Here is a 26,579-nt window from a genome sequence, read left to right on the forward strand (position 1 = left end):
TGCACTGTCATCGACTATCGTAAACCATCTTTGAGCTTGATCAAATTCTTCATGATAGTCGATGGTAACGTTTCCCGTTTGACCACGCGTATGATAGTGTATGATTATCATGGGCTATCATGCACCGCGTGTAACCACGGCTTTGGTTTGTAAGCCGAGCCTGAGCTCGCGAAATGTTAGTACACGGTATTCACTTTGGCGAGAGAGGAGCTCGAGAGGTCCCTCGCGACGGGAAGATCAGTTACCTTTTAGCTACAGCAGACCTAGTGCTCTGTTAGGTCATTTACTAAGATGTCAAACCACGTCCAATGAATATCTTGTGTCTGAATGACACTAAATGTCACTCGTTAATGAAACGTATATGAGCCTAGCACTGGTCACTGTTAGCGCTTTTAGCCCTTTTCACAGACGACATTTTGGATATAATTCTTTAAACGTAAGGAGTACGATGTCCTTATTTAGAAGTCGCGAGCCTTCCTTCACAAATGAGCTAATTGTTGAAGTGACCCAGACAACGTGATGTTGAAACTCTTGGCAGAGAAACGTTTGGGAAACTTTCATGTCGTTTTATGTAGAGAATGCCAAGGTGATGCTGATGTCTCTCGTTTTCAAGCTCATGTAAGCCAAGCGCAGAACATTTACTGGATAACTTTAATTGCTTTTGTTTTTGAGTACAAAAAGTGTTTGCGAACACAACTTAATAGTGACGGGCGAAGTTAATGAACCATAACGCACTGGTGTTTGCGGTGACGTCATGGAGTTTCTAAATTGTGTGATAAGTTAAATTGGAAAGAAAGAAGATGAGGCACAAGGATTAACGAATTGTAAAGAGCAAGAACAAATCTGCTTGAAAGCGACCGTTGAAAACAAATCAGCGGTTTGTCTCATGGCAGTTAATCCGTAGACTAAAGATATCTCAGAACGATAAACGTTGTTCCGCAAACATCACTCTCTCTCTTCGTCGAGATCGGCTAGGAAAACCTGCAACTTCAGCAAGTCAGTTCTGCCTTCTAGCGTCATACAGAAAACATGACTTAATAAGCCATGCGGCCTTTTCACACTACGTATTAATGATCGAATTTGTCCGTTACTCAAGTGTAAGCACGTAATTGTCTTCTACCGTTTGATGTTTGCCTCCCGTACAACTACAGCGGTCGAAGCTAGCCCTCCCTCTTTTAATAGCTTCAATGCTGCAGTACAATCAAAGTACTTTTTATGAAGATCTTTTAAGCACCGAACAAAGGGCAATTTGCACAGATAAGAACACGGACATGTAAGAAAGATTTTGATTTTGCGCAGCTTGTTTCTCGCCATGTATTAACACAAGTTTAGATCAAAACAATGTACAGAAATTTAGTCAAACTCACCTTAATTGAAAGCTGCTCTTTTGCGTAGCTTGTCAACCTCTAACGATAGTTTTAGTCCCAAGCAGTAAATTGTTTAAATGGCTGTGGTAACAATTATTAGAAACCAAGAGAATATCACGTAATTTATTCAAGATCGTAAAATTTATTTGAGCCCGAACAAAGAACTCATTATAGCGAAAAGGAAATCAGAAATAATTGTCACTGTGAGGTTATATTGTTCACGTTCACAGTGAAACAAAGTGCTATTCTTTTTAGCAGATTCGTAGCCTCGGGCTGTTGTGTTTAGCATTCTAACCACGACACCAGTTAGTACAAAGGAAATGTAGATCGCCAAAAGATTCACGAAAACATTGCAATATATATCGTATATATGCTGGTATGAGCATATTTTGTTTGCAAATTTGCGTTATTAGTACATGCTTTAATTGCACCTTAATAGAGAAACAATAACAAGAAACTACCAGTACAGAACGTTTCTTTGCTTTTGTTTTGATATTAGATTTAGTTTTTCTATATAGGACAACCAGAGAGTTATAGCGGGTTGCCGTCACTGATGTATAAATGGGCTTTCTTTTACCCTTCTTTTAATCCCAGCAGTATGAACTCAGAATAAACCATATTTACATAAGTCGTATTGTGAAAAATATTGAAAACTAAACGGTCCTTCTTGTGAGTAGCTTTCATTAAAACAGCTGTACACCTGAGTGTCATCCACCGGTCAACAGTCAACAGTCACGGTATTTTGAGTTATTTTGGCTACATACAAAATGACCTTTTAAATTGAAGGAAACCTGAAAATAATAGTTTGCTTAGGGAAAAAAACACTAAAGAGAGACGATTGTCGCGGATTACAAACGACGAAATTGAAAAATTTAGGGTAAACTTTTCAAGATGCGAAAAACGTGACTGCTTTCTGTGACCCACAATAGCTTGTAGAGAATAAAAAGATCAGTACCCGCTTTATTTAGATTGTCATGTATACTAAGTTTCTAAATCAGAGATGATTTAGAACCCATGAGGAATTAAGGATGAATTAATCATGATAAACCAAAGGATCAAACGAAATGTCATGCTAGAATGAGTGAAGGAAAAGAAGAATCAATATCATTTGAAAATCAATCAATCAATCAATAAAAAATCGATAAATTATTGTTAAAATTCGCTAGACGTGCTTTAACACTACTCGATTTAACAGTGTTTCAATCTTTTCCCGAGAACTATAAAATTGAAGCGTCAGGAATAGAATGAACATTTATGGCCAGAAAATTTTTATATCAGTTCTTGTGGTGATAGAAACTGTTATTTTTGATAATGGGTTTGTTTGAACAATAAGTAAAACTTCACTAATGTACGCAATGTTTTTAGCAGCTGCCAAATTAAGTTGTTGTTTTGGATATTTCTTTTCTTTTCTTTGTTTGTTTGTTTGTTTGTTTTGTTTTGTTTTTTTTTCATTGTATATTTAGCAACTGCAACATACGGTTTTTACAATTTTAGTTGTTGAACACAATGCTAAGTGAATCTTAAATTTGGTCATCGATCGTTCATGACGTTGCAAATTCTTTTAAACTGAATAGTCATTTAAATTATAGTACTCGTAAGGTCCTAGAAAGGCACTCGAAACGCGCCAATTGGGCTGCATTCTTTGATGTACTTACTCCACTAAATTAATCTGGTAGGAGTCTTTCATTGATTAAAGGTTGTTTTTAACTCTTTTGTTCAAATGCATGGTGCTTGTTGTGTATTATATTTTATGAAGTGATATTTGCAATCTAATGCCTAAAAAAGGCAGCGTTCCAAACTGATGCCACTGCTTTATTAGCTTAAAAAAGAGACGAAAATTCCACCTCTGATAAATACGATTTTTATAGGTGTTGGATGCATGCAGAACTAAATATCTCTGATTATGAGGAAAGAGAACCCTCAAATTCGGGAATTTAACCTATGTGCTTTTATCCTTCACAGGTCTTAATCTATATTTATCTCAAGTCTTCATTTTGCGCCAACTCCTCCCCACCTCTAACAAGAAAGACAAGTCAGCTACGAAAATGGGCTTTGTACTTCGTGTTCGTCGCCCTTGGGCAAACAGCTCTTACAGCCTTCGCTGAATTTTGCCTTTCATTTCTTTTTTCGCCGTGCTTCTATCAGGAAACAGAGCAGTGATACACTCGGTTACCTATGTCAGCCATTGCAGCCATTTTTCCGCTACTAAGGTGACAACTATTCAAATGTATGGTGATTTTAAGAAGTTATTTCACGGTTGATAACTTTTACAACGCAGGAATCATTAAGCTGCAGGAAGAATTTATCTCAGTGAATCAAGATCAGCAATTTATGATATCCAATAGAGACGTAACCGGTGTAACAAAACAGACATGGTTTGTTTTGTAACCTAACATTTTTTTGCCAATGTCTTTTGTTAGTTGAAATAGCCAATTACAATGAGAAGAGCACGAGACAGATTCGCGGTTATTAACGATTAAAATAACTCGCCCTGACTCCCAAGATACATGTTTACACTTTTAGGAAGTGTGACGCACCTTTTGTGGTCTTTCCAAGAACGGTCTTGCATTAGATCCTACATTTGATTCTCACCAAACAAGCGCCACTGGTAATACTTGGAAGTTAAATGGGTGTTTGTGAACTCAAGCACGCACCAACGTGCTTAGGTTGCAGCCAGAAAGTCTGAGTGATTTTGCTATTAACCAAGTCTGAGTGACGCCACTGCACCCTATCCATGCGCTATTGAAAGGATCAGATCTCCAGTTCTGGATCATTCGTTCAAGTTGTTTTTTTTTCAGTCTTTGATGCTTTTCCGGGGAGGAAGTTTGAAACTTTGGAAGAAATCATGTGAGCTTCATTCAAGCACGTATGCAACGTCGTGACAACTTTGTAAAGGAAGATGTTAATTAAGAAGCCCTTGACTGAAGCCACGATTTGGGCAACATTTACATCATTTACATAACGCGAAGTAACCGCAAAGACACACAAGATGTTCCCAACAAAGTAAAAAGGCAACGAAACTTTGTTTAGCCAAGATAATCGTTGGTCTTTTGTGTTGGGGTAGTGGCTGCTGCATTTTCGTGTATTTTCAGACAGTTTTATCCATATCACACTATCAACAGCTTAATTAAAACTTTGATTATGATTAATGTGTCCTCATCTGTACATCAGTATTTCCTACAAAGACTAAATAAACCCATAACGTATCTCTTGGTAATTGAGATTTATCACGCAAATTCCAAATAGCCTGAACCAACCTCTCACAATCGCTGAGCATGGGCGGGGTAGGTTAGGCTTATTTACCAGATGTTTAATTTGAAGAAGTTAAATATGCAATATAGCGAGACATTTTTTCTTTTGGCAGAGCTAAGAACTCCCAGAACAGAAATACAAGTCATTATTGTTTTCTGGATCGACGCGTAACTATTTTTTAAAAAAATGGATTGTTGTAAACCGATCGGTTAAATTATTATACATCACCTCATGAGTTGTAAATCAAACGTCTCCTACCTTAAGTTGATTTCTCAGAGGGAATATCAAGCAATTATTGTCAACTTCTAAAGCTTCCTTGCTCCTCCAGAGATTGCCTTGGGTCCAAAACAATCAGTCGTGCAGTAAACAGCGCACACGACGTCCTAAAAATCTGAATGCTGACGGAACGATGAGCGACAGCGATAGGTAACAACAAAGATTGCGACAACGATAATAACGTTAGTGACTAGAGCGACAACACCTGAGGACGATGACGACTGAATTTGATGACAGAACGACGACCATAAAGTAAGATGATGGTCAGAACAACGGCGATTACGATAAATGACGGTGCCGATGATTACCACTCGTCTTAATTCTTAAGTGGACGTGAATATCGAAGGATAAGGTTAATATCCTCAGCTCTCCACAAGCAATGATGTAAATGACTGTTGTGCTTAAAAGGGTAAAGTCTACATACGAGCCAAGTGGCCCATCAAGCCGGAGCTTATCCCGGTTACTGTAGCATGAATCGACCAGGAATCTTTCTACTCTCCCCTGGATGGGATGCTACTCCATCGCAGGGTTACTCCCAGCATTAAATTGGCCGGTACCCATTTGTACACCTGGGTATAGAGAGAGGCACTGTGAGAATAAAGTGTCTTGCCCAAGAGCACAACACAATGTCGCCGAACGACTCGAACACGGACTGCTCGATCCGGAGTCGAGCTTGATAATCATGAGGCCACCGGGGCTCCAAGACTGCCAAGCATATACCACATTTTTGAAAAGCCACGGAAAGAAGAGGACTTGGTTTCTGATGTCAAGAAGAGTAAAGGTTGTCAATGAGCATGATTTTGAAGAGTGAATAGGGTAGGATACCTCACGCTTAACAACAAATCGTGCACACTGTCTGGACTGGCTATACTACCTTATACCTACACCAACCAAATCCGGAATTCTGCCAAATGCAAAATATTTTGAACAATGAACGTTTTGATGATGATTAACTAAAAAAATGCTCTTACTTTTATGATTTGCTTAGGATTAAGATGATTAATTAGATAAAATGCAAGATTACCTGTTTCACCTCTAATCTGGCGGGTGTGTACAGCGTCTGATAAATAAAGCAATCGACGGCAAGTTTCAAGGCCCAATTATAAGAAGCTCCCGATATTGCAATTGACAGGTTCAATTGGTCTTCTTTACTTGAATCGAATCGAACTACGATCAATCAATCTTCTTTTCGCCTACAATGTAAGCTCAGTGGATATAAAACTACAATAGTTACTTAAAATAAAAAGCAAGTCCTTTTTATAGGAGCTAATCCTATTTTTAGTATTTTCACAAGGCAAGTGTGATGATCAACGACATTTTACGCAGCAGAAACCAAAAATGAAACTAAATCATCGTGGCAGTCTTACTTGAACTCTGATGATAAAATACTTAGTACAATTCGTAAGAAAGATCGCAAAGGTTTTACAGTTAAATACTAAGTTTAATTACTTTATACTTGTCAAAATTCAAAAGGCACATTTAATGAAGATAAATCGGTCTGACTAATACAAAATCCAGTTTTAATTGATGATTTTATTAGAAATTCTGGGTCAGCATCTAACTTATCACAGCCCGTCAATATCACCAAGAAAGCACTCGATTACAAAATTCAAGTTCTTAGCAATTCTGTTGCGGAAAAGTTATTCGAAGCTAAATATTCCCACGGAAGCCATTTCGAGCGACGAATGTCATTGTGTCGATGCCCTTTGGGCATATGTTGGAAGCCACAAAAGCGCAGCCAGGTATAAATCACGCAAAATAAAACTAGCGGAACCCTGACTCCTTCAGACAGCAAGGTTATTGCTTCAAATTAATATCGATATCAAGAGAGATACCATCTACCATGCATGGCAAACGCATCAAAAACAGTGTTCAGTGGCTCATAATAGAAAGCCGTCGGGTTGCTGCCTTGAAGGCGAAAGTGTAACAGCGGTGTATCGGGATGAAGCGAGGGTAAGGTGAGGGCGTACTGAAGGAATACAACAGGCATGGCAGGGGTGTAGTGAGGGTGTGTTCATGGCCACGCAATGAAAACAATGTAAATTTTTTCGTTGATTATATGGATTTTAAAGCACGTTTGTTAATTTAGAAAAGCTAAGGACAGCTTTTTTTGTTTTTCGTTGGCATCAGGGGGTTCAAGTATCTTTACCGAACAGTCTTCATCTAGTAATGTTAGAGAATAAATCTCTCTTGTTACTCGTTGCATACGTTACGTAACTTTTAATCGACTCCGGTTAAGCATTCAGCCAAACCAAATTTCGATGACGTATATGGCTTATAGAGATTTGTTGAGTCATTAGCGTTTGGAAAGCGCCTTCAAGTGCGTAATGACCTAAGGTAGCTAGGACTTGCGTAATTCCAAACCTCCTTCGTCTGAGACCTGATCATACTATTCAATGAGACTCCTAAGCTAAAAGAAGTTGATTTCCTGAAGGTAATATCCTTATCGATTCTCCGGCTTCTTTTGTGAAAAACCGGAACAAATAACTCAACTCTTCAAGGTACTTGTGCCCCGAGGCATGACTCTGGCCGAGGAGACCCCTTGGTTTGTGACTATGCAGTACTTATTTTAGCACAACGATAAAATACGTACCTTCTTTACACTCGCGAACACAACCAAGTTAACAACTGAACAAAGCTTTTAGTCGTTGGCGCCCTCGTTGGCCAAAGGGGTTTTCTTTGATGACTAAACTGTACTAAACCTTTATCGGTAATTGCCGTGGGCCGACAGTTTCTGAGCCTAAAGTTGCGAGATTGTGGTCGAGTTACGTGGTTAGAATTTAATTACAACGTCATTGTTTTTAATAATTCACGTGATGTTCTTAATCCAGTGGAATGAAAACAACGTTTTTCCAATGATGCTCTCCTCGGGAAGATTTCCATACATTTGTAAAGGAGAGTATATCACTTCATTTCTGGGTGAACAGTTAACGCTCAAAAGGTCAACTAGCTTTATCGATATCTATAGTATTATTTTAATAATACTGTCGGTAAAGATAAAACATTCAAGGTAACTTAAGAACGTTCGCGCCCATTCACGGTTTCTGCGCATCCTTACTGCGCACATAATTCATGTCCCAACGTCACACACGTCGTACATCATGCGCGTGCGCTAAGCAACAACGGAATATAAGCAAGCGTAGGGCTTGGTACCGGTTGTGTTTAATTCACCTGCAGTTTACTTTCTTAAATGGTTGGTGAGCCCCTCTTTTCTTTTCATAAATCACTTCCTTCACTGATTTTCTCTATTATAACAAGAAGTTCCGAATATTTTGCTTTTTCTTCTCTTGTGTGACCGAAGTTTTCTTTGAATGTGGACCGGCAAGACTAAAGTATTCTTTGTCAAGGCCTATTCCACCTGAAAGAACGACATCAGCTGCAGACGTTTACTTAATAAACTTAGTTTAGTTGAGTACATTTACATCAGTGATGTAAATGTGACTAAAGCAGCTCCCTCTATTGCAGATAGTTGTAAGCTAAGATCGTTTTAAGACGGAAAAAGCTTCTTAAAACCAATGGTCTTCAGTGCGCCTTCTCTCTAAAACGAGTACGGTATTTTGGCCGCGAACGTCCTTAAGTACACACCGTGATTTGATTCAGTTTTGTTACACAACAACACACCAATTATATTTGTTGCCAGTCACATAAGGCGCACACTACTATGGGACAAATTACGGCGATCAGCCAGCCATGTAGGCCGCTAAGCGAAACTACATCTTGAAATAAGTTTACGGGCTCTAAAACGAATACGCTGTAACGCTTTAACATCAACTGAATGTGACTTTTTGTTGTTGTTGTTTTGTCTTTTTGTATCAGTACTGATAGGTTAGAGCTAACAGCAACACCTCTATCACAAGGTTTTAAGAGGTGCTGCGTATCCCTTTCAACAGGTCAGGTGTTCAGGAGTGTGGCAAGGTAATAATCCTGGCGTCAAGCATGTGAATATTTCTGTCCAAGGATATTGAACTAAGGCAGGGTTCACCTTTACGACCTTCACTCAGAAAACGTTCGTCTGCTAACTGACGAACGGCTGTGGCGGAAAATGGATCACTGCCCACGGTAAACTTGCCTGTGAACGCTGACGTATTTATGGCTGTCAAGCGGCACCATCTTAGAGCAAGTCAGATCGTTTAAGTTTCTCGGAGTTTATATAAGTGACGCTCTGACGTGGGCGGTGCACTGCGACGGCCAACCGACGTCTCCGCGCTCTTACGTCACTAAAGCGTAGCGGTGCTCCTTCTTCTGACATAGTCACAGTATACTGCTCACTTTTGAGGCCAATTCTAGAATATGCTGGTGCAGTCTTCGCAAACTAGCGACAGTACCTTTCTGCCACCATCGAAAGGGTCCAAAGGCGTGCCCTTTGTATTACATTCCCAGGCTTACATTATAGTGAGGCGCTTCGCGTGGCTAACATACAATCGCTGCAGGAAAGAAGAGTTTCCGCGTGTCGCAAGTTTAATTGTACCTTGACTTCAGTGAATCCTGTCTATAAACTCCTTAAATGTCTCACACCTGATGTGCAGACCAATCACCCATTGAGACCTAGGAATTTAACTGTCCGCGCCAGAGCCACCAATAGGTTTGGTGACTTCATCACAAACAAGTATACGACGGTTGTGACACTATAGCTTGATATCCGTGACTTTCGCATTTTCATATTTGCATGGAAGTATAGTTATTAGTGTTATTTACTGCTGGCCAAACCTGTAATCCCGTACCTATGTACTGCAAGAGGTTTGAATAAACATATTATTATGTCGTTTGTCTGCGCCGAAAATAAGGCCGGAAATACTCTGTGTTCGCAGGCTATCGGTAACCTTCCTAGTCATATAGCATCTGAAGAGCCAGTGATTCAGTAAGAGAGGTTGCTAAGCGACATAACGCATTTTTCTGGCCACGTGCTGATGACAAGCAAGAGCTTTTTTCTTTGGACAACAGAACTCGTAAACTACTCGCATGTCTCCAGGATTATGTGTCAGGAACAGGAACTCTCTTTTTCTATGACTAGCTCCATTTTCACATGTGTTAAAACCGCACCCTACACAATATCCATGCTATCAAAAATATATTCAGTTTTATATTTCACAGAACTTACTAAACATTAGCGTCTACTATTCTGTCTCCATATGTGACAGCACAGAGTCTACTTGGGTTTCGTAAGTCGAAAATAGAGCGAATCCAAACTGGCGACCCTTGGAAGGCTAACCGGTTGGCTTTTTATAAAGCTTTAAAGATTTGATCCGATAGTCGAAACACAAATTCATCTTGTCCTTTGCAGATTCAGCACCATAACTATGAGGCCATCAGCCTCGACGTTTATGCAAGAAAACTGACCATAAGCCCCAAAAACGTTCCTATCAATAAAATGAAGGATAAATTTCTCGTTATAAGAGGCTAAGCATTGTGCTTAATAAAGCCCTTCCAATTTGCTACGCTTCAGTGCAGTCGAACCTGTATATAAGTAACACCCTTAGGTTACGTAAAGTCTGCATACGAGCCAAGCCGGAACTTATTCCGGTTTCAGTAGCATGAAGCGACTAGGACTATTTCTGCTCCCCCGTGGATGAGATGCTAGTCCATCGCAAGGTTACCCCCCAGCATTAAATTCGCCAGTACCCATTTATACACCTGGGTGGAGAGAGGCACCGTTAGAGTAAAGCGTCTTGCCCAAGAACAAAGCACAATGGCTCGATCGAACCCGGACCGCACGCTCCGGAGTCGAGCGCACTGATCATGAGGCCACCCCTCCTCCTTTATGCAAGAAAACTGACCATAAGCCCCCAAAAACGTTCGAACCAGTAAAATGAAGGAAAAATTCTCTTTACACGAGGTTTAGCATTGTGCTTAATAAAGCCCTTCCAATTTGCTGCGCTTCAGTGCAGTCGAACCTTTGGTTAAGTTCCACCCTCAGTTTCACCAAAAACACTACCTGGCGTGGTCGAATGTCATTTTCGTCAACGTGTATTATTACAGCATACACGAGCGACCCACCCAAGTCAACAGTAACACAATCAAGGGACCTCTACCTTTAACAAACGAAGCTTTTACTTTTGTAACTGTATGTGGATGTAAGAACACTCGAACTCGTAAATGGGAGATCTCAATATCGTGCGTGGTTCAGTGAATTCTTGCACGGCAATAACTTTATAGCTTGCACAATCAACGTGCGTATTTAGAAAACAAACGTTCGTGTAGCAATTCTCAATGAAATAATGGGTAAAAACACACAGACCTTCTACACTGATCCGTGATTTTGAACGCCAAATATTAAAGATAGCGTTCATGGCCATTCGACCTCATGGCGCCTAAACGTTTTGCTTGAAGAATAAGGTAATTAAATGACAAAAGAACTTTTCAAGCCGATAAAATCGTAAAATGATATGTGGTGTTAGGTTTTCGTTCAAGTGTGATCGCTGATTTCAGGTAAAGGTAACAAAGCTGTGCAAGCGGGACTGCTAATGGGTGGCCGCCAATGCCTAAAAGAGGTGACAGCTTTTATACAAGTGGCAAATACAGCGTAAGGGCGGAAATTCGGAAATATGCAAACTGGACACTTGATAGGAGGTGCAGGTCTCTTAATATATGGTCGTTATATAAAGTTTTAACTGTTTAACTGAGTTGGGGAAACTAAGGCATTAAAATAATGTCCTTCACAAAGTCCTATTGTGAATTGAAATGTTATCCTTTGACGAGGACCTAAAATAAACTAAATAAATGGAAATTGTGTTTACTCATAAAGCCGTGCACTCTGCACGAGATTCAACCGAAAAGTTTTAAATTCTTTGTCTCTACTATGTATCATTACAACATTAAAAAACTGTTGACTTAAGACACAGTGCTTCTAATCGATCAGTTATCACCTTGCCTATGTGAAAAAGAGTTTCTTGTCAACGCTTCTCGTGCTATTCAGTCGTTTTCCACCTCAGCCTCTTGCTGTTCCTCTGCAGAGCCACTTTCATTTACGCAAATATTCCGAAGCCATTTTTTAATAAAACGGATCACCCAGTTAACTAGAATTGAAGCTATTTGACCAGTTCCAGGGAAAGAACGCTCGACGATCATTCTAACAGCTGCTGGACATACCTCATTTAGAATCATTATTAAAAGCTCATTAGCAGATGGCTCGTCCAGGTCAAGAGTAGGGACAACTTGCCTATTCCCCGGCGTATTTGGTTCTGGCTCTCTGTTTGGAGGTGCACTCGTCTCTGCCATGGAAATGCTTCTAGTAACTGGTCGGCGGTCACCTTCACTCTCGATATTATCATCGGCATTGCCACGATCACGATGGTAGAGTTCGAATCCCTGGAAACTTCTTCGTTGTTCTTGCCTTTGAGGTTGATTTCTTCCCCGTTGCTCACCTGATGGCAGGCTTCTTCTTGACAAAAGATTTCTGGATACTTCTTGATCTGACGATGAAATGCAGTTAAAGCGAGTAATGTTTGCAATAAGAAACGCGGGTCTCGCTCTGCTGTTTAAACGTTTGAACGTTGTAATCCAAAAAGCATACAACCAGTTGTGGATACCTGCTAGTCTTGGCTCACTCAAGTCTCCAGTAGCTACAAATGGCACAAAAGAGAGCACTTCGTCCGGTACCCCGACTTCTTTAACGACGTTTTGAATCTTCTTCTTGAACATTCGATAGCGTTTGTCAAAGAAATCTTGTTCATTCATGTCTTTTTTGCTGAATGGGGGATGAACTCTGTTGGCAAACGTCAGAGCGACAACGGCGTGCTCCCAGAGGCGCGAACCGAAAGCTTCTGTCAGTTTCTGGATCGTGTTGATGTCGTCGTTGCGAAAACGTTCAGTGTCCATTTCGGTGCAGAAAATAAACACATCAAAGGCAGTAACTTTCTCCTTGATTTCTTGCAGATGCGCTTCGTCTTTGCGTGGTCCTTCTGCCAAACCTGGAGTATCGAACACCGTAATGTCCACGTTGTTAATTGTAAAGTCGTAAGATGTCACCTTTGAAAAGAAATTATTTTCTTTATATTTCTAAGATTTTCTTTTGTTTTATAAATATTAGGTTAGTTACATTTTATCGCAGGTCCACACCAGCCCTAAGGTTGTCATATTCAGACCAGCCTTATCAAAAAGTATATGTATGTATATATGTTTGTGCGGCCTGTCTATTAAGGGGGGAGGGGTAGCCATTAACTGAGAATAGTCACCCCTAGTGAAATCGTCATGTGATTACGCTTCCTTACGTCTCCACTATTATATATTGCAATGGTCCCATAAGAGCCCTCGTTCCAGGAAGCACTTCTTCCTCCTTGTTCAGTTAGACGTCTCAAAGTCGAAGATAGTTTAGTAACGGCAGGAGAGGGTGGAGGGTAACAGAGTTTATCCCACATATAGAGCTCAAGTTATTTTTAGACTGCAGTTTTTATGGCCAGTAGTCCTCACAACCGTGCGAGTCTTCTCTAATTATTAACAAAGAAAGTAATTTCTCAGTAGTAAGCGAAGAGCTTGGCCTGGCCTTGTCATTCCACTGAAATAGAACCTGCACTGAGATTTTTGTCAAACTTTGCCTATTGATTGTTTATATTATACAAGAACTTAAGAGGCTGTCTCTGTAAGAACCGACCACTGATTTTACTTCGAAAATTCGATTTTTCTCATAAGCTGGAATTTCAAAGCCCTTACCTAGTCAATCACTAAAATGAGTTTTATTTCATTAAAAATTCCAATTGAAGTTTTCTAGGATTAATTGAAGTTCGGTCCGGTCGACACAAGTTTCATGCCCGCCGAAACTGGAAAAATAGCACATATTGCCGGCGCTCTAAAAAAAATAATATTCGCTCAAAAGTCCCAATTCTTTTTTTCAACTATAGATATATTATAGCAGTTTGTTTAGCCATGTTGCAATTATAATTCAATGTTGTTCCTTCAACGGTTAAAAGAAGATTTTCTACCCCGACCGTTAAATCGAGTTTTGAACCAAACGCAAAAATAGCTCTACTTTGAAGGCACGTTTTAAAAATGTGGCACCTGTTTGAAACTGCTGAACTACATGAATAGAAAGTATAAATGTCCCTTAATTTAAAACAATAATAAAATTTGTCTGCCCACTAGGTTTTCAAAACTAACGACCGCTTAAAGTTCAGGAAATGTTGAAAATATTCCAGTGAGTAACTAACTGACACTCGCCTTCGTAAAGTGCTCCGATAAATTCCCGTAAATCTCTTACCTGGCTTCAAGATTAAAGTTTTGGTCCTTTGTAACGATCCTTGAAACCTAGGTAGCATTAAAACTGCCAGCTTGTCCTTCCAACTGTAGGTCTACATATAAAGTAGATTTATACGTTCCTCATCTGTGTCGAGCGTGACCGTCACATACTTCGACGTTCTTTGTATTACTGACCATTGTTTTCCTCGAAGCCGGTTTAATCATGTAGACTCCTCTTGAAAGGTTTGTAGAGGCACTCTTTTGGACAACTCTCGGCACACATACATGTATGAACAGTAAACGGTGATTCGGGAAGCCAAGGAAGGATTGATAAATGGTCATAAATGCCACGGCCATTTTGTGTTTACAACAAGTGATTTAGTTCCCAATCTTCCCGTGAGTATAACGGGAAGATTGCTATGATATATCTATAGTTGAAAAAAAGAATTGGGACTTTTGAGCGAATATTATTTTTTTTTAGAGCGCCGGCAATATGTGCTATTTTTCCAGTTTCGGCGGGCATGAAACTTGTGCCGAGCGGACCGAACTTCAATCAATCCTAGAAAACTTCAATTGGAATTTTTAATGAAATAAAACTCATTTTAGTGATTGACTAGGTAAGGGCTTTGAAATCCCAGCTTATGAGAAAAATCGAATTTTCGAAGTAAAATCAGTGGTCGGTTCTTACAGAGACAGCCTCTTAAATTTTGAAATAAAAATGAGGGGTCCCCGTGTTTCTTTAGGAACAACAGCACCTTGTTTATACCCAATAACCCCTTACAATAGCTCCACGATTATAGTCACCATTACTTGCAAAATTCACGTTTGCGACGATTGTTTCTTGTTCTACACTGAGAATCGGTCCATATTTATTTTACATAGAGAAATTTATTACACAATTCAAAACAACTGGAAAAAAACTATAGGTCACCGTACTCGTTTTGGAGAAGATGATGATTTACCATTATGACGAGGTCCAGCCGTAAAGAGAAAGCCGCCATTTATATAGTCTACTAATCACGCGTGAAATTATGCGCAGTGAGGATGTGCAATGCGACACTGGGGAATGACCTTAAATGAGAAAACGAGCCGTGTCTTTCATGCAACTCAGACTCCAATCACTGATACGATCTTTGACATGATATGAACTTACCTCAACAGTTTCTGGGTCGAGGGTTTCACCTTCCTTAGCAAGAACTCTGCCAATGAGTGCGTTTGTCAAATGTGATTTTCCAACACCAGTTTTTCCGCACAAAAGGATGGTCATGTGTTTTCCTCCAGACGAGATATATTCTCGCAGTTCATACTCGAGATTAGGAAGGCCTTTTATCAGCCACATGGCCTGGCTTTCTAGTGTATCAAGGTTTACATCAAGGGTCCCGCCTTCTGCCATCGCAAGACCTTTCATTGTGAGAAAAAAAACGACAACGTCCCGTTTTCAGAATGCTACATGTATTCTTCCTAAGAAAACGTTTTTTATTGAGTCTGCTTTGCGGCTGAACAAAACTGGCAAATCGCAACCGATGCCAGCGTTTACCTTTAATTAATCTTCGAGCGTACTGCATGGGGGAAAGGGATGAATGCTCCGTGAAGCGGAAACTTTCAGTAGTTGTTTATAGATCCCTCCCAAAGATTTTGACGTGTCAACTGTCTGTAGACGTCAATTTACATTGTCATAGCAACTGCATTTTGGCATGCAAGTCAAGCCATGTTTCGTCTAGGCTGCGAGCAGTCTCTCTTTCGCTCGAAAATCCGTGGGGGAAGGACGCAAAACAAGTGAACGTGCAAGCGTGACGGCGAGCATGACATTCGAGCGGCGAGCGACGAAGCCGCAAACCACAAGTAGCGCAAGAGACTGCTCGCAGTCTGTACTCGTCTTATTCCACAGAACTCTTCGTTTTTTTACCGTTTTTTTGGGAACGTTGCAGGATTGTTACCTTTTTACATTCTATTATCATCCTGGGTAAAGTTTCCATTAATTTTCCGACTTCCTGAGAAAATAGACCTAAAGAGGACCCTCATTGTAATGTAATTCCGTCAGCGCAAGTCACTTCCAGTATATTTACTAAAAACTGTCTGTCAATGAACCATTACACTACGGCTTGAAAACGGTAAGATCTCTTTCATTTCTACTATGCATAATCTTGGAAATAAGAAATATAGGTTTGGGAGGGGGGGAGTTTATCAGAAAAACAATCAGGTTTTACAATCCAATTAAGAGAGCTGAGTTCCTTTTTAAATGTAGAAAAATGCCTTGCAGCAACCCATAACAGGTAAACCAAATTGCAACTAGTTTGTTTTGGGACACCAATATGACTGCCGTGACATCATCGTATGTCAAATGGAGACTTCTGGGTTCAGTCTGATGTACCTCATGCGTGAAGCAATTAATGAAATTTTAATCCTGGTAGGATTAATCCCAGGATTAATCAAATCTGTAGGCTCGATTTCCAGCCGTTTTGTGAGCCCGCGTTCCTTTCCCCACACCACGGCTGGATCACTGGTCTACCCATTGTATTTTTGGACCAATCACAGCCAAGCCTGCTCGCATCGAGCAGGCTTCCCTGTGATTGGTCAATTCTGTCACTCGCAGTGCTAATGAGTTTCTTCTGCATAAAGTGTGTTTTAGAGCGCTTTCTCATCGACAAATTTAGGGAAACACAGCAGGATGCCATTTTGAATTTGTTAAAAGGAAAAGACGTTTTAGCTTCACAGCTAACGGCCGCAGGAAAATCTGTAATTTTTCAGTTCTTCCTGATCATCGTCGATGTTGCGTAGATGAATCCGATTTACTAGTTGTGCTTTGACTACCTCTCTGCTCAACTCGCTTAAGGAGGATCGAGTCAGGTTCCTTCCTTCAATAGGTGTACAAGCAGCTTTTATCGGGGACGAGCAAAATGACGAAAGCGTTATACGAAAAAAGATGTAAAAAAGGAGTTGAGGGCGGCTTATTTCATGTCGTGCTAGGGATCTCGGAGTCATTTATGGATGTAACCGATGGCGATCCATCTTTACGAGTGCAACTTATAGGAAAAAGCTTCGGCTGAGTTCCATTAATGAAGCCCATTGTATCCGACACTGGTAAGAATTAGAACGATTTTTATGAAATATTTTTCGTAGTTGACTCCAAAGTAATCTTAAGAAAACACTGGATACATGAGATGTCGGTTTTATCAAGGCAAGTTCTGACCGCCCGCCACAATGTTTCACACTGACTTACATAAAAATTGTGTAACACCTTCTGCTGGTTGAAAATAAAGGCTCATTGATTCTAATGTTTGTATTGTCTTTTGATATTGCAGAGATATATAACTGACAAATGCACGTGAGAAATATACAATTCAGTTTTGGGCCTTAATTTCTTTAACAATACAATCAAAGTTATCTCATACTATTATGGTATTATGCAGTATCTCAACTTAGTTCAACACGGTTTATAAGTTGTGACAATTCTTTTTTTTCTTGTGATCAGTCAGTCCTTTCAGCATTCTTTATAGCTTTATGTAATTTCTGTTAAATACAGATATCAAACCATTACAATGCCCTTCAAAAAATTTACAGCTGATTGAGTTTGTACAGGGGCTTTTCAGCCAAAAAAGAGAGCAAGCATTCCACAAATAGTGTTCAAGAAGAAGTGAAATATGTTCTCTTGTTAAAGGCGTCCCCTTTTATTTGTTGAGTTCACCACAACGGCAACTAAGAAAACCAAAGAAAAAATTATTTAAGCCTTGGAGATGGAAGGTGTTTGTCATTCTTTATCAGATTCCCAATCAAAAGAACATTGTATATTCTGCTCAAGCTGTCAGTGGTGATGCAAACCTCAGTCACGTTTGCCCTTTTGCCTAACTCTGATTATACATTTAGTATTTACTGTCAGATAAAACAAGTTGTCTTGAATGATGTAGGGAGATCCAAAGAGTATATATTGGAGAAAGTGAAGAATGATCATCGCAGTAAATTTTCCAATTTAAGCAATTGGAAAGAAGAAGCCTGAAAAAATCAGGGCTTCAAGGGGATTCGAACCCGTGACCTCCGCGATACCGGTGCGATGCTCTACCAACTGAGCTATGAAGCCACACATTGGGAGCAAGGTCAATTGATTGAGTTCATATCTTCCCGTGAGGAGTGAAATGATGTGAAGTATATATGACATAATTTATATTTGAACTGCGGTTGTAGATGAAAGTGAAGAATGATCATCGCAGTAAATTTTCCTATTTAAGCAATTGGAAAGAAGAAGCCTGAAAAAATCATTTCACTCCTCACGGGAAGATATGAATTCAATCAATTGACCTCGCTCCCAATGTGTGGCTTCATAGCTCAGTTGGTAGAGCATCGCACCGGTATCGCGGAGGTCACGGGTTCGAATCCCCTTGAAGCCCTGATTTTTTCAGGCTTCTTCTTTCCAATTGCTTAAATTGGAAAATTTTACTGCGATGATCATTCTTCACTTTCATCTACAACCGCAGTTCAAATATGAATTATTTTATATATACTTCACATCAGTATATATTGGAGTTGCATCATTCAAGCCGGAATTGATAAACTAAATCAAGAGAACATTCTTAGTGAAAATCAGAACTGATAGCAACATAAGAACTTTAATAGCAACAATCGCATATGAAATGGGAGTTTACAATCAAGGGGTTAAGGGCCCATTAACCGATTTATGCACGCGCTCGCGCGCGTTGCTAAGGAGGTGAAATTTCACTTCCGGTTACTTACGTCAGCCCGAGCGCAGAAAATAAAAGTAATTCAATAACTTCCAAATTTGCTCACATTTTAGATGTTTTTCTTTGTGTTTCACAAAATGCAAAGTAAAAAAAGTACAAGCAAAGACAAAATAAGAGAAAGAGAGAAAAATAAGAACAATAGAAAGAGAAAAACTAACTCCGTTTGGCTTTGTTTGATCTTACCGAAGTGTACTGGTAGTGTAAATTGCGCACGCGCTGATAGGGTAACTTCCAATATATATCGGGCGCACTTCCGGTTTCTTTAAATGCTAAAGGAAACGCGGTTTTTCCTTAAATCCAGCCTTTTTTGACGGATTTCGATTGAAGCCAACGTTGCAAACATAGCTATGCATTCCGTTTTCAAAATCATGCTTTTTTCAGAAAATTACGAACTTTTTAATATTTTGAAATTCTCTCAAAATCTGACCTTTTAGAAATGAAACAAAATCTATGCATAGCGTAATGAGGATTTAAATTAAAATATTAAATCAATGAAAAAAATTCCGATAAAGTAATTTGCCTGGGAGCCTTCGCGTTTTTTGCAGTATTAGTCACATGATCATGGGCGTGGACTGATGACGTCATCACTAGTAATGCTGATCATGAAAAAGTTCAAACACATGAAAAAAACTCTGAAGTAACTAAAAATGACGAGATTATTTGAGAATAAATTTTCCCTAGCAACGGCTCGAAAAGATCGGTTAATGGGCCCTTAAACTCAGCATCCATCATGGAACTTCAAGAAATATTGAAGCATACCACCAAAAGAATGGCAGGGGAAGAAGAAACACACCTGACCTGAATTAACTGTAGTAATACTCTATTCCAATTTCATGTTGAAGTATTGTTGTGACAATTAGGGATTTGCACACAACAATATGCCATAGGGAGGGTTTACTTTCGCATTTTGAGGTAGATTTAAGGGATTTGGAAAAACCTTGCAAGCCTCATAAATTTTGTAATGTAAGTGTAAATGTGATACATGTTCTCTTGTCTATTTTCCTTTGATCAAGTCTTCATCTGTCCTACAAGGAGGCGGGATTACTTGTAATCGACAAATCTGAAACCTCTGTAAGTTTGATTCATTGTTATCCAGTGAGCCATCTCCCCTTGTGAGCACACCCAAAACAACAGACAAATAAGCTTTTCATGCATGTATTGCCGCTTCACTGTGCGTGTTTATAGTTTTCGCTGAAACAGTTGGCATTATTTACAGATGCGGACCACTGAGGAAACGCGTGTGCCTCAATATTCAATTTTGCCAGAAAAAAGGTTATTTGGGGGCGATTTTTACTTGTAAATAAAGTTGATTTTGAATGTTGATTATTTGTAACAGCAATTTTCGATAATTTCAAAAAAGTAGGGTTAGAACTAAATCATGCATAAGCTAGCTAGGATACGAGTTTTATTCCTTGTGTTTACCCAAACATGACACGCAATTTTGTTCAATTTGTTGCCGAATCACTAAAATCAACAACAACAAACTTTATTCGCTCTTGTACTTACAATTTTTTATAAGTAAATCGGGATAGGAACTGGCAGCCCTATACTCTGGTATCTTTTTTGCTACGAAAAAAGACTTCATACCTCAACTTTACACACAGGAGCTTCTTTGCTTTGGAAATTCTGCAGAACTAGCGACATTCAGTCATGCTACTGAGAGTAGAGTAGAGGAACCAACATGGTATATCGGAAAGGGAAAGTTCTAGTTAGCTACAGAGGCAGGCTGAAGAAGCAACATTGGCTTAGTTCCTGGTTTCAATGGATAGTTCTCTCGCATTGCGCCATTCGGGCTCAGGATCGACAACTAAGTCAAATATTTGTTTGCTCAGTGGTTTGATGGTAATTTACATAAAAAGCGGTTGTGACGCCACGAACAAGCGCTACGGACCAGTGCTCCAGCCGGGATAAACAACCGCACTCTCAAAACGGCTGGAAATCGAACCTAGGTAATCTGGTGTTATCCCTAAAGTAGCAAGCGTCAGTTCGGTTGTAAGCTAAGCTTGAACTGACCCAGATGGAAAGAAAAGCCAGGCACCTGTCTTTCAGTAGAACATGTTAGAAGCATACGAATCCTGAACCGTATATCGATCGATATCAGACGCAGCGTCACTCGACAGCGACTAAAGCGGTTTACATCAGTAGATTTGAGTTGTAGCGTTACGCGAGCCAACTGCGAGCCCAAGCCTACCTCGAGTCACGAGTCAACCTCGAGTCAATCAAGAGTTAAGCCATTTTTTTTTTATTTCTTTTTTTATTTTGTCCCCACAAAAATATAGATTGTAGGAAATAAAATATATGAATATGGATTGTCTTAGCAGTTGACTGACAGGGTATTTTATTAAAAGACTCACCTCGATCGCAGCACGACATATCGACAAGAGGTAACCCTCTCGCACAGGCTGGCACGAATGTTATCGTTCAACTTTTCTCTTAGTCAGTAGATAGTCAAGGAAATTCATGTCACTTACTATTTGGATAAGAGAGCACGAATACACACGATCCCAGGGTCCTCTATTTGCAATTTGGCGACGCGATCGAGATGAGCCTGTTGTTAAAATTGTTGTTAACTGCTAAGACTATATTCATATATTTTATTTCCTACACTCTATATTTTTTTCGGGACAGAATAAAAAATTAAAAAAACTGGCTTGACTCGTAGTTGACTCGAGCTTGACTCGTGACTCGAGGTTGACTTGGGCTCACGGTTGGCTCGTGTAACGCAACAACTCATCAGTAGGATTAAATCAAATTAAAGATACAAGTTACGTGATTACATTCACAGTAGCACAAGGGTGATTTTTTTTCACAACATTTGAGAAAAGCATTCAACAAAGAGACAACATAACTATTCGTACGAGAGCGACTTATGATTCCTTTCTCTTTTGTCAATATGCAAAAAGATTACATGGTTTTGTTGTCATGAAAGTAGATAACTACTTGCAATCTGCCAAAGAAACATGAAAACGTAATAGTCAGTTCCCACACAAATATGTTTTAAGTTCTCGTTCTTTGCAAGAATTATCGGAGACTGGAGTTTCCTCCTAACAGAGATAGCTACCATATGCAGTACGTCGCCAATTGCGTTTAAAGACAATCGTCATAAATTATTTAATTACATGTGCAAAGTTTTTATTCGGAGTTTATCTGGTTTAACAGCTGGTTTGATCGGATTCAGTAAGGTTTCAAGTTTAAATTGCCGGAATATAGACCATTAAACCTACTTTTTATGACGCTATTTCAGGAAATTATGGGCTGCATTGTCATTAGGGCTTGCAGTCTTTGTTTAGACATTAAACTGTACTAAAGAATACAGCATTATCTTTCGTAACTATGACAAAACGTTCATCATTAAGTCTTACCTTAGGTCCCGAGCAACTTATTGGGTCTACACCACAGGAATCGACCTACCTTCTGCCTTCAAAAAGCGCTTTATTACGGGAAATGTTCCCGGAAAATGAAATTGGGAAAAGTCCCTTTGGGGGCGTTGTATTTTTCTAGCTGTCACTGTCAAAAAATTGATTCAAGACCCATTGTTTTGGTGTTTTTTTTTTCTTTTTTCTTTTGTTATGTTTTGTTTTGTTTTGTTTTGTTTTTTTTCACAGTTAGATTTCGCGGTCGCAGATAAATGCATTTAATGTCTCGAATGAGTCTATAAAAATCGCAAAGCGGTTCCACCGCGAGCCTACAAAATTTGATTCCATGGTAAAAGCGCATTTTGCGTCAGGTAAACAATTCATGTTTTTTTAGTACCGACCTCCAGTGTACATCAGTTCCTCGACGTAGGGGGTTTCGAGCTAATTTACATGTAAATACAAAAAACGTGCAATTTATCAGTGCCTAACAATAGCATCATTTTATAGAAAAAATGCCTGTTAATAAGCCATGCAGCCTGTCAAACTACGTATTTATGATCGAATTTGTCCGTTACTCAAGTTTACGCACGTAATTGTCTTCTGCTGTTTGCTTCCCGTACAACCACAGTGGTCGAAGCTAGCCCTCCCTCTTTTAATAGCTTCAATGCTGCAGTACAATCAAACTACTTTTTATGAAGATCTTTTAAGCTCCGAACAAAGGGCAATTTGCGCAGATAAAAACACGAACGTGTAAAGGCCTATCCAAACGGTAAATGTTTGGCGACCAAACATCATCAAACATTGCTTGGTGAACAAACATGCTGATGTTGAGGTGAGTGACCAAACGGTTAAAACATGTTTGATCAAACACAGATCAAACTATGGATATATATAAGCCGCTGAGCAAGCGTGGGACGCATGCGTACGCCAAACATGTTTGATACGCCTGTCCAAACGAACAAACCATCGCCCATCAAACACGAGAACAAACGAAATGTGTTTGATCGAATGTTTGATGGCCTTCAAAATTTTTCAAACACGACCAAACACGATCAAACACGATCAAACAGCACCAAACAAGGTGGCCAAACGGTAAAATGTTTGGTCACCAAACAATGTTTGATGGTGTTTGGTCGCCAAACATTTTCCGTTTGGACAGGCCTTAGGAAAAATTTTGATTTTGCGCATGCTGTTTCTCGCCATGTATCAACGCAAGTTTAGATTAAAGTATTAAAACAATGTATAGAAATTTAGTCAAGCTCACCTTAATTGAAATTTGCTCTTTTGCGTAGCTTGTCAACCTCTAACGATGTTTTTAGTCTCAAGCAGTAAATTGTTTAAATAGCTGTGGTAACAATTATTAGAAACCAAGAGAATATCACGTAATTTATTCAAGGTCGTAAAGTTTATTTGAACCCGAACAAAGAACTCATCATAGCGAAAAGGAAATCAGAAATAATTGTCACTGTGAGGTCGTATTCTTTAAGTTCACAGTAAAAGAAAGTGCTTTTCTTTTCAGTAGATTCGTAGCCTCATTCTAACCACGACACCAGTTAGTACAAATAAATTTTATTTGCCACCAAATAAAAGCGTTTGTGGCTTCTGCTCACGTTCCTGGCGTTACTTTAAACATATTAAGGGCCGATTATTTAAACGAAGTCTAAGTTAGCCATTGTTTAGGGCTGAGCTGTGGTTTAGACGTCGTCTCGATAAACAACGGCTAAACGATCTTTTTAAAAATTCATTATTGAAATGCAACTGGCCCGTGTTTTCTCGAGTCAATAGGGAGCTTAAGCAGCGACGATGATGACGCCGAGGACGGCGCTTAGTAAAAAATTAATTTATATTTTACCAGCGAAATTCGCGATTGTCTAGATCTGTTTGGTGCGCCAATGGCTGTAAAAACGTACTCAAGCTAAATATGCAATGACATCGTTCAATTCCAAATGGAAATACGAAAAATTAGCCGTCGTGGTCCACGTTCAGTAGACGACGCGGAATTTGGTCATTTCACGTTGTTATTTTGCAGAGGACGGCAAAGAAATGTACAAAGATTTATAACGTACGTGCACAGCTATTGTTTTGCTCATTCAACCTTTTGTTTGGTGACGTTCTCGTTGCCGTCGTCGTCGTGGTTTGCTTAAGCCCCCTAATGGCTAAACCATGTCGTACGAGGAAATGCATTGCCCGCGGAGTTATTTCGTATGCAAATTTCCAGATAGTGGTTATGGCTCTTAAACACGACCTCTAAAACAAGCCCCTCAACAAATTTCAGCGAACAAGAAAAACTTTTATCGGCCGAATTGGGTAGAGACTTTCCAGAAGTGGAAAGCAAAGACTACGACAGTAAAACCGCGTCGGCAAAAAAGGCAAAGGCATGTAAGGACATTTTAACTAAATTTAACTCCCAAAATCCTAACGGTATCAAACGTGATCTCAGTCAGCTTCAAGGATGCTGGAGGCGGCTGAAACTCCAATCGAAAGAGCAGCATGACTTACATCGTCGTGAAGCAAGAAAAACTGGTGGAGGAAAAGCTCCTGCCTCCCCAAGTGAAGTAAGCAAATTAGTAGCGGACGTAATCCCAGCCTCAGTTAATCCTCTAGAGCAGGAATGTGATGATGATGCAGGAGAAGAACTAGTTGATTTAAGGCGGGACAAAGACGAGAGGGAAGTTGTTAAATGCGAATTGGAGCCAAACCTTGAAGCTAGCGGAAAAAGTCACGAAACAGGAGGATAGTCAGAAGTACAGTAATTTTCAATCGCTGCTAGAAATTGTTTTTTAGAATCGCCAATAACCCTCTGGAAAGTTCCTGTCGCATAGAATCTTAGAGCAATTAGCACTTGCTGCATTGGTGTAAGCGACAGACCTCTCCTTGTTTGATGTTGAAGATCTTTATCCAAAAGTTTTACGAGGTCACTGACGTGACCTGACGATTCCTTTCTAAGGCGAAAACGCAATCGGAAGTCTCCTTGGTTCGTATTCCTCGAATGGGTTAAATCTCTCACTAGGCTGCGAAATTATTCAAACATGTATATTACGTCGATTGGCGTAGTTTCTTAGCTGTCTGTAGCGCAGAGGTCCCTCCATTTTAAAATGGCTGACCATGAAGATATCGTTAAATAGCGTTTAAACCTACCTTTGATCAGGTCTAACTTACTTTTGTTCCTTAGTCGGTGTTTAGACACTGTCTAAACACTGTTATGGAAAAACAAAGTTTAAATAATCGGAACTCATGGTTTAAACATGGCTTAGACGATGACTTTCATAAACGTTGTCTAAACTTCGTTTAAATAATCGGCCCATAGTGTTAATCTTCAACCAAGAGTTTAAGATAATGAGGAAAGGCTGGGAGTACTGAAGGGTCGAACTAAATGGGGACGGGGTCACAAAGTACAAACTTGATTGAGCAATAGTCACAAGACCATCACAAGACAATCTTTTGACTTCGATAACAATAGCGAATTCATTGGTAATAGTCACGAGTTTCACTGGAAAATAACTTAGCCTCGCTTTCAGCGATCGGTATAAGACGTGGCATGTGTCTCGATTTCGTCCTCTTTGTCTCCAGACCTGGTTCTATTCTCCGTTATTCAGTTGAGTACATCATCAGACATAAAGGAAATGTATATCGCCCAAAGATTCATGAGAACATTGCAACATATATCGTATATGCTGGTATAAAATGAGAACTTATTTTGTTTACAAATTTGCATTATTAGTACATGCTTTAATTGCACCGTAATCTAGAAAAAATAACAATAAACAACCAATACAGAACGTTTCTTTGCTTTTGTTTTGACATTAGATTTAGTTTTCCCATATGGAACAACCAGAAAGTTACAGCGGATTGCCGTCACTGTTGTATAAATACGCTTTCTTTTACCATTCTTTTAACCCCAACAGTATGTTCGGGATTTCGCCATACGGTGTATTTTTTGTTTGTTTTCGAAAGCTGGCAAATTCAAACTTTGCAACTAAAACTACGAAAAGGAAACGTGTAAATACTCTCATTCTTCGCAAAGAAACTACCTAAAAGACTGATATTTTACAGAGCTTACTAACAACAAGGACGAGGATGACGAATATTTATCAAGCGAATTTTATTATCCTGAAGATCTGGAAACGTCTGATGTAGACAGGCGTCAGCGAAAGTCAGGAGGCCATAGACCGATTTTTATATGAACAAACGGAAAAGTGCAAACACAAATAAGAAGACGGCTACCGATGTGAACACTCTTCTCCGCTAACGACGTGAAAGCTAACGGTATGGCAAATGAAAGAATTGAAAGCCTACCTGCTTTGGAGTTTGACCACCTTTTGTCCAAATTTTTTCTGAACCCACGCAGGAAAAATGGAGCTCGAGAAGAGTACGAGCTAGCAACAATTTCCAGTTTCCAGTGCACTATAAAGCGAAACTTAAGGACG

General features: G+C 39.6%; 1 protein-coding gene across 3 annotated transcripts; it reads right to left on the bottom strand.

Moving 5' to 3' along the window:
- Positions 1-8,344: 8,344 nt before the first annotated feature.
- On the bottom strand, positions 8,345-24,875 carry LOC145487153 (uncharacterized). 3 transcript variants are annotated; one of them, XM_081465879.1, is made up of 3 exons: positions 23,417-24,875; positions 15,217-15,464; positions 8,345-12,860 (listed from the first exon to the last, which is right to left on the bottom strand). In XM_081465879.1, the coding sequence occupies exons 2-3, from the start codon at positions 15,454-15,456 to the stop codon at positions 11,805-11,807; spliced, it is 1,296 nt and encodes a 431-aa protein (XP_081322005.1). In that variant the 5' UTR covers positions 15,457-15,464; positions 23,417-24,875; the 3' UTR covers positions 8,345-11,804. The 3 variants fall into 3 exon arrangements, with proteins under 3 accessions (XP_081322005.1, XP_081322004.1, XP_081322002.1); XM_081465878.1 differs by lacking the exon at positions 23,417-24,875 and adding an exon at positions 22,159-22,372; XM_081465876.1 differs by lacking the exon at positions 23,417-24,875 and having other exon boundaries at positions 15,217-22,372.
- Between the last annotated feature and the right edge of the window lie 1,704 nt (positions 24,876-26,579).

This window comes from Orbicella franksi, chromosome 5, assembly GCF_964199315.1.
Source record: "Orbicella franksi chromosome 5, jaOrbFran1.1, whole genome shotgun sequence".
NCBI lineage: Eukaryota > Metazoa > Cnidaria > Anthozoa > Scleractinia > Merulinidae > Orbicella > Orbicella franksi.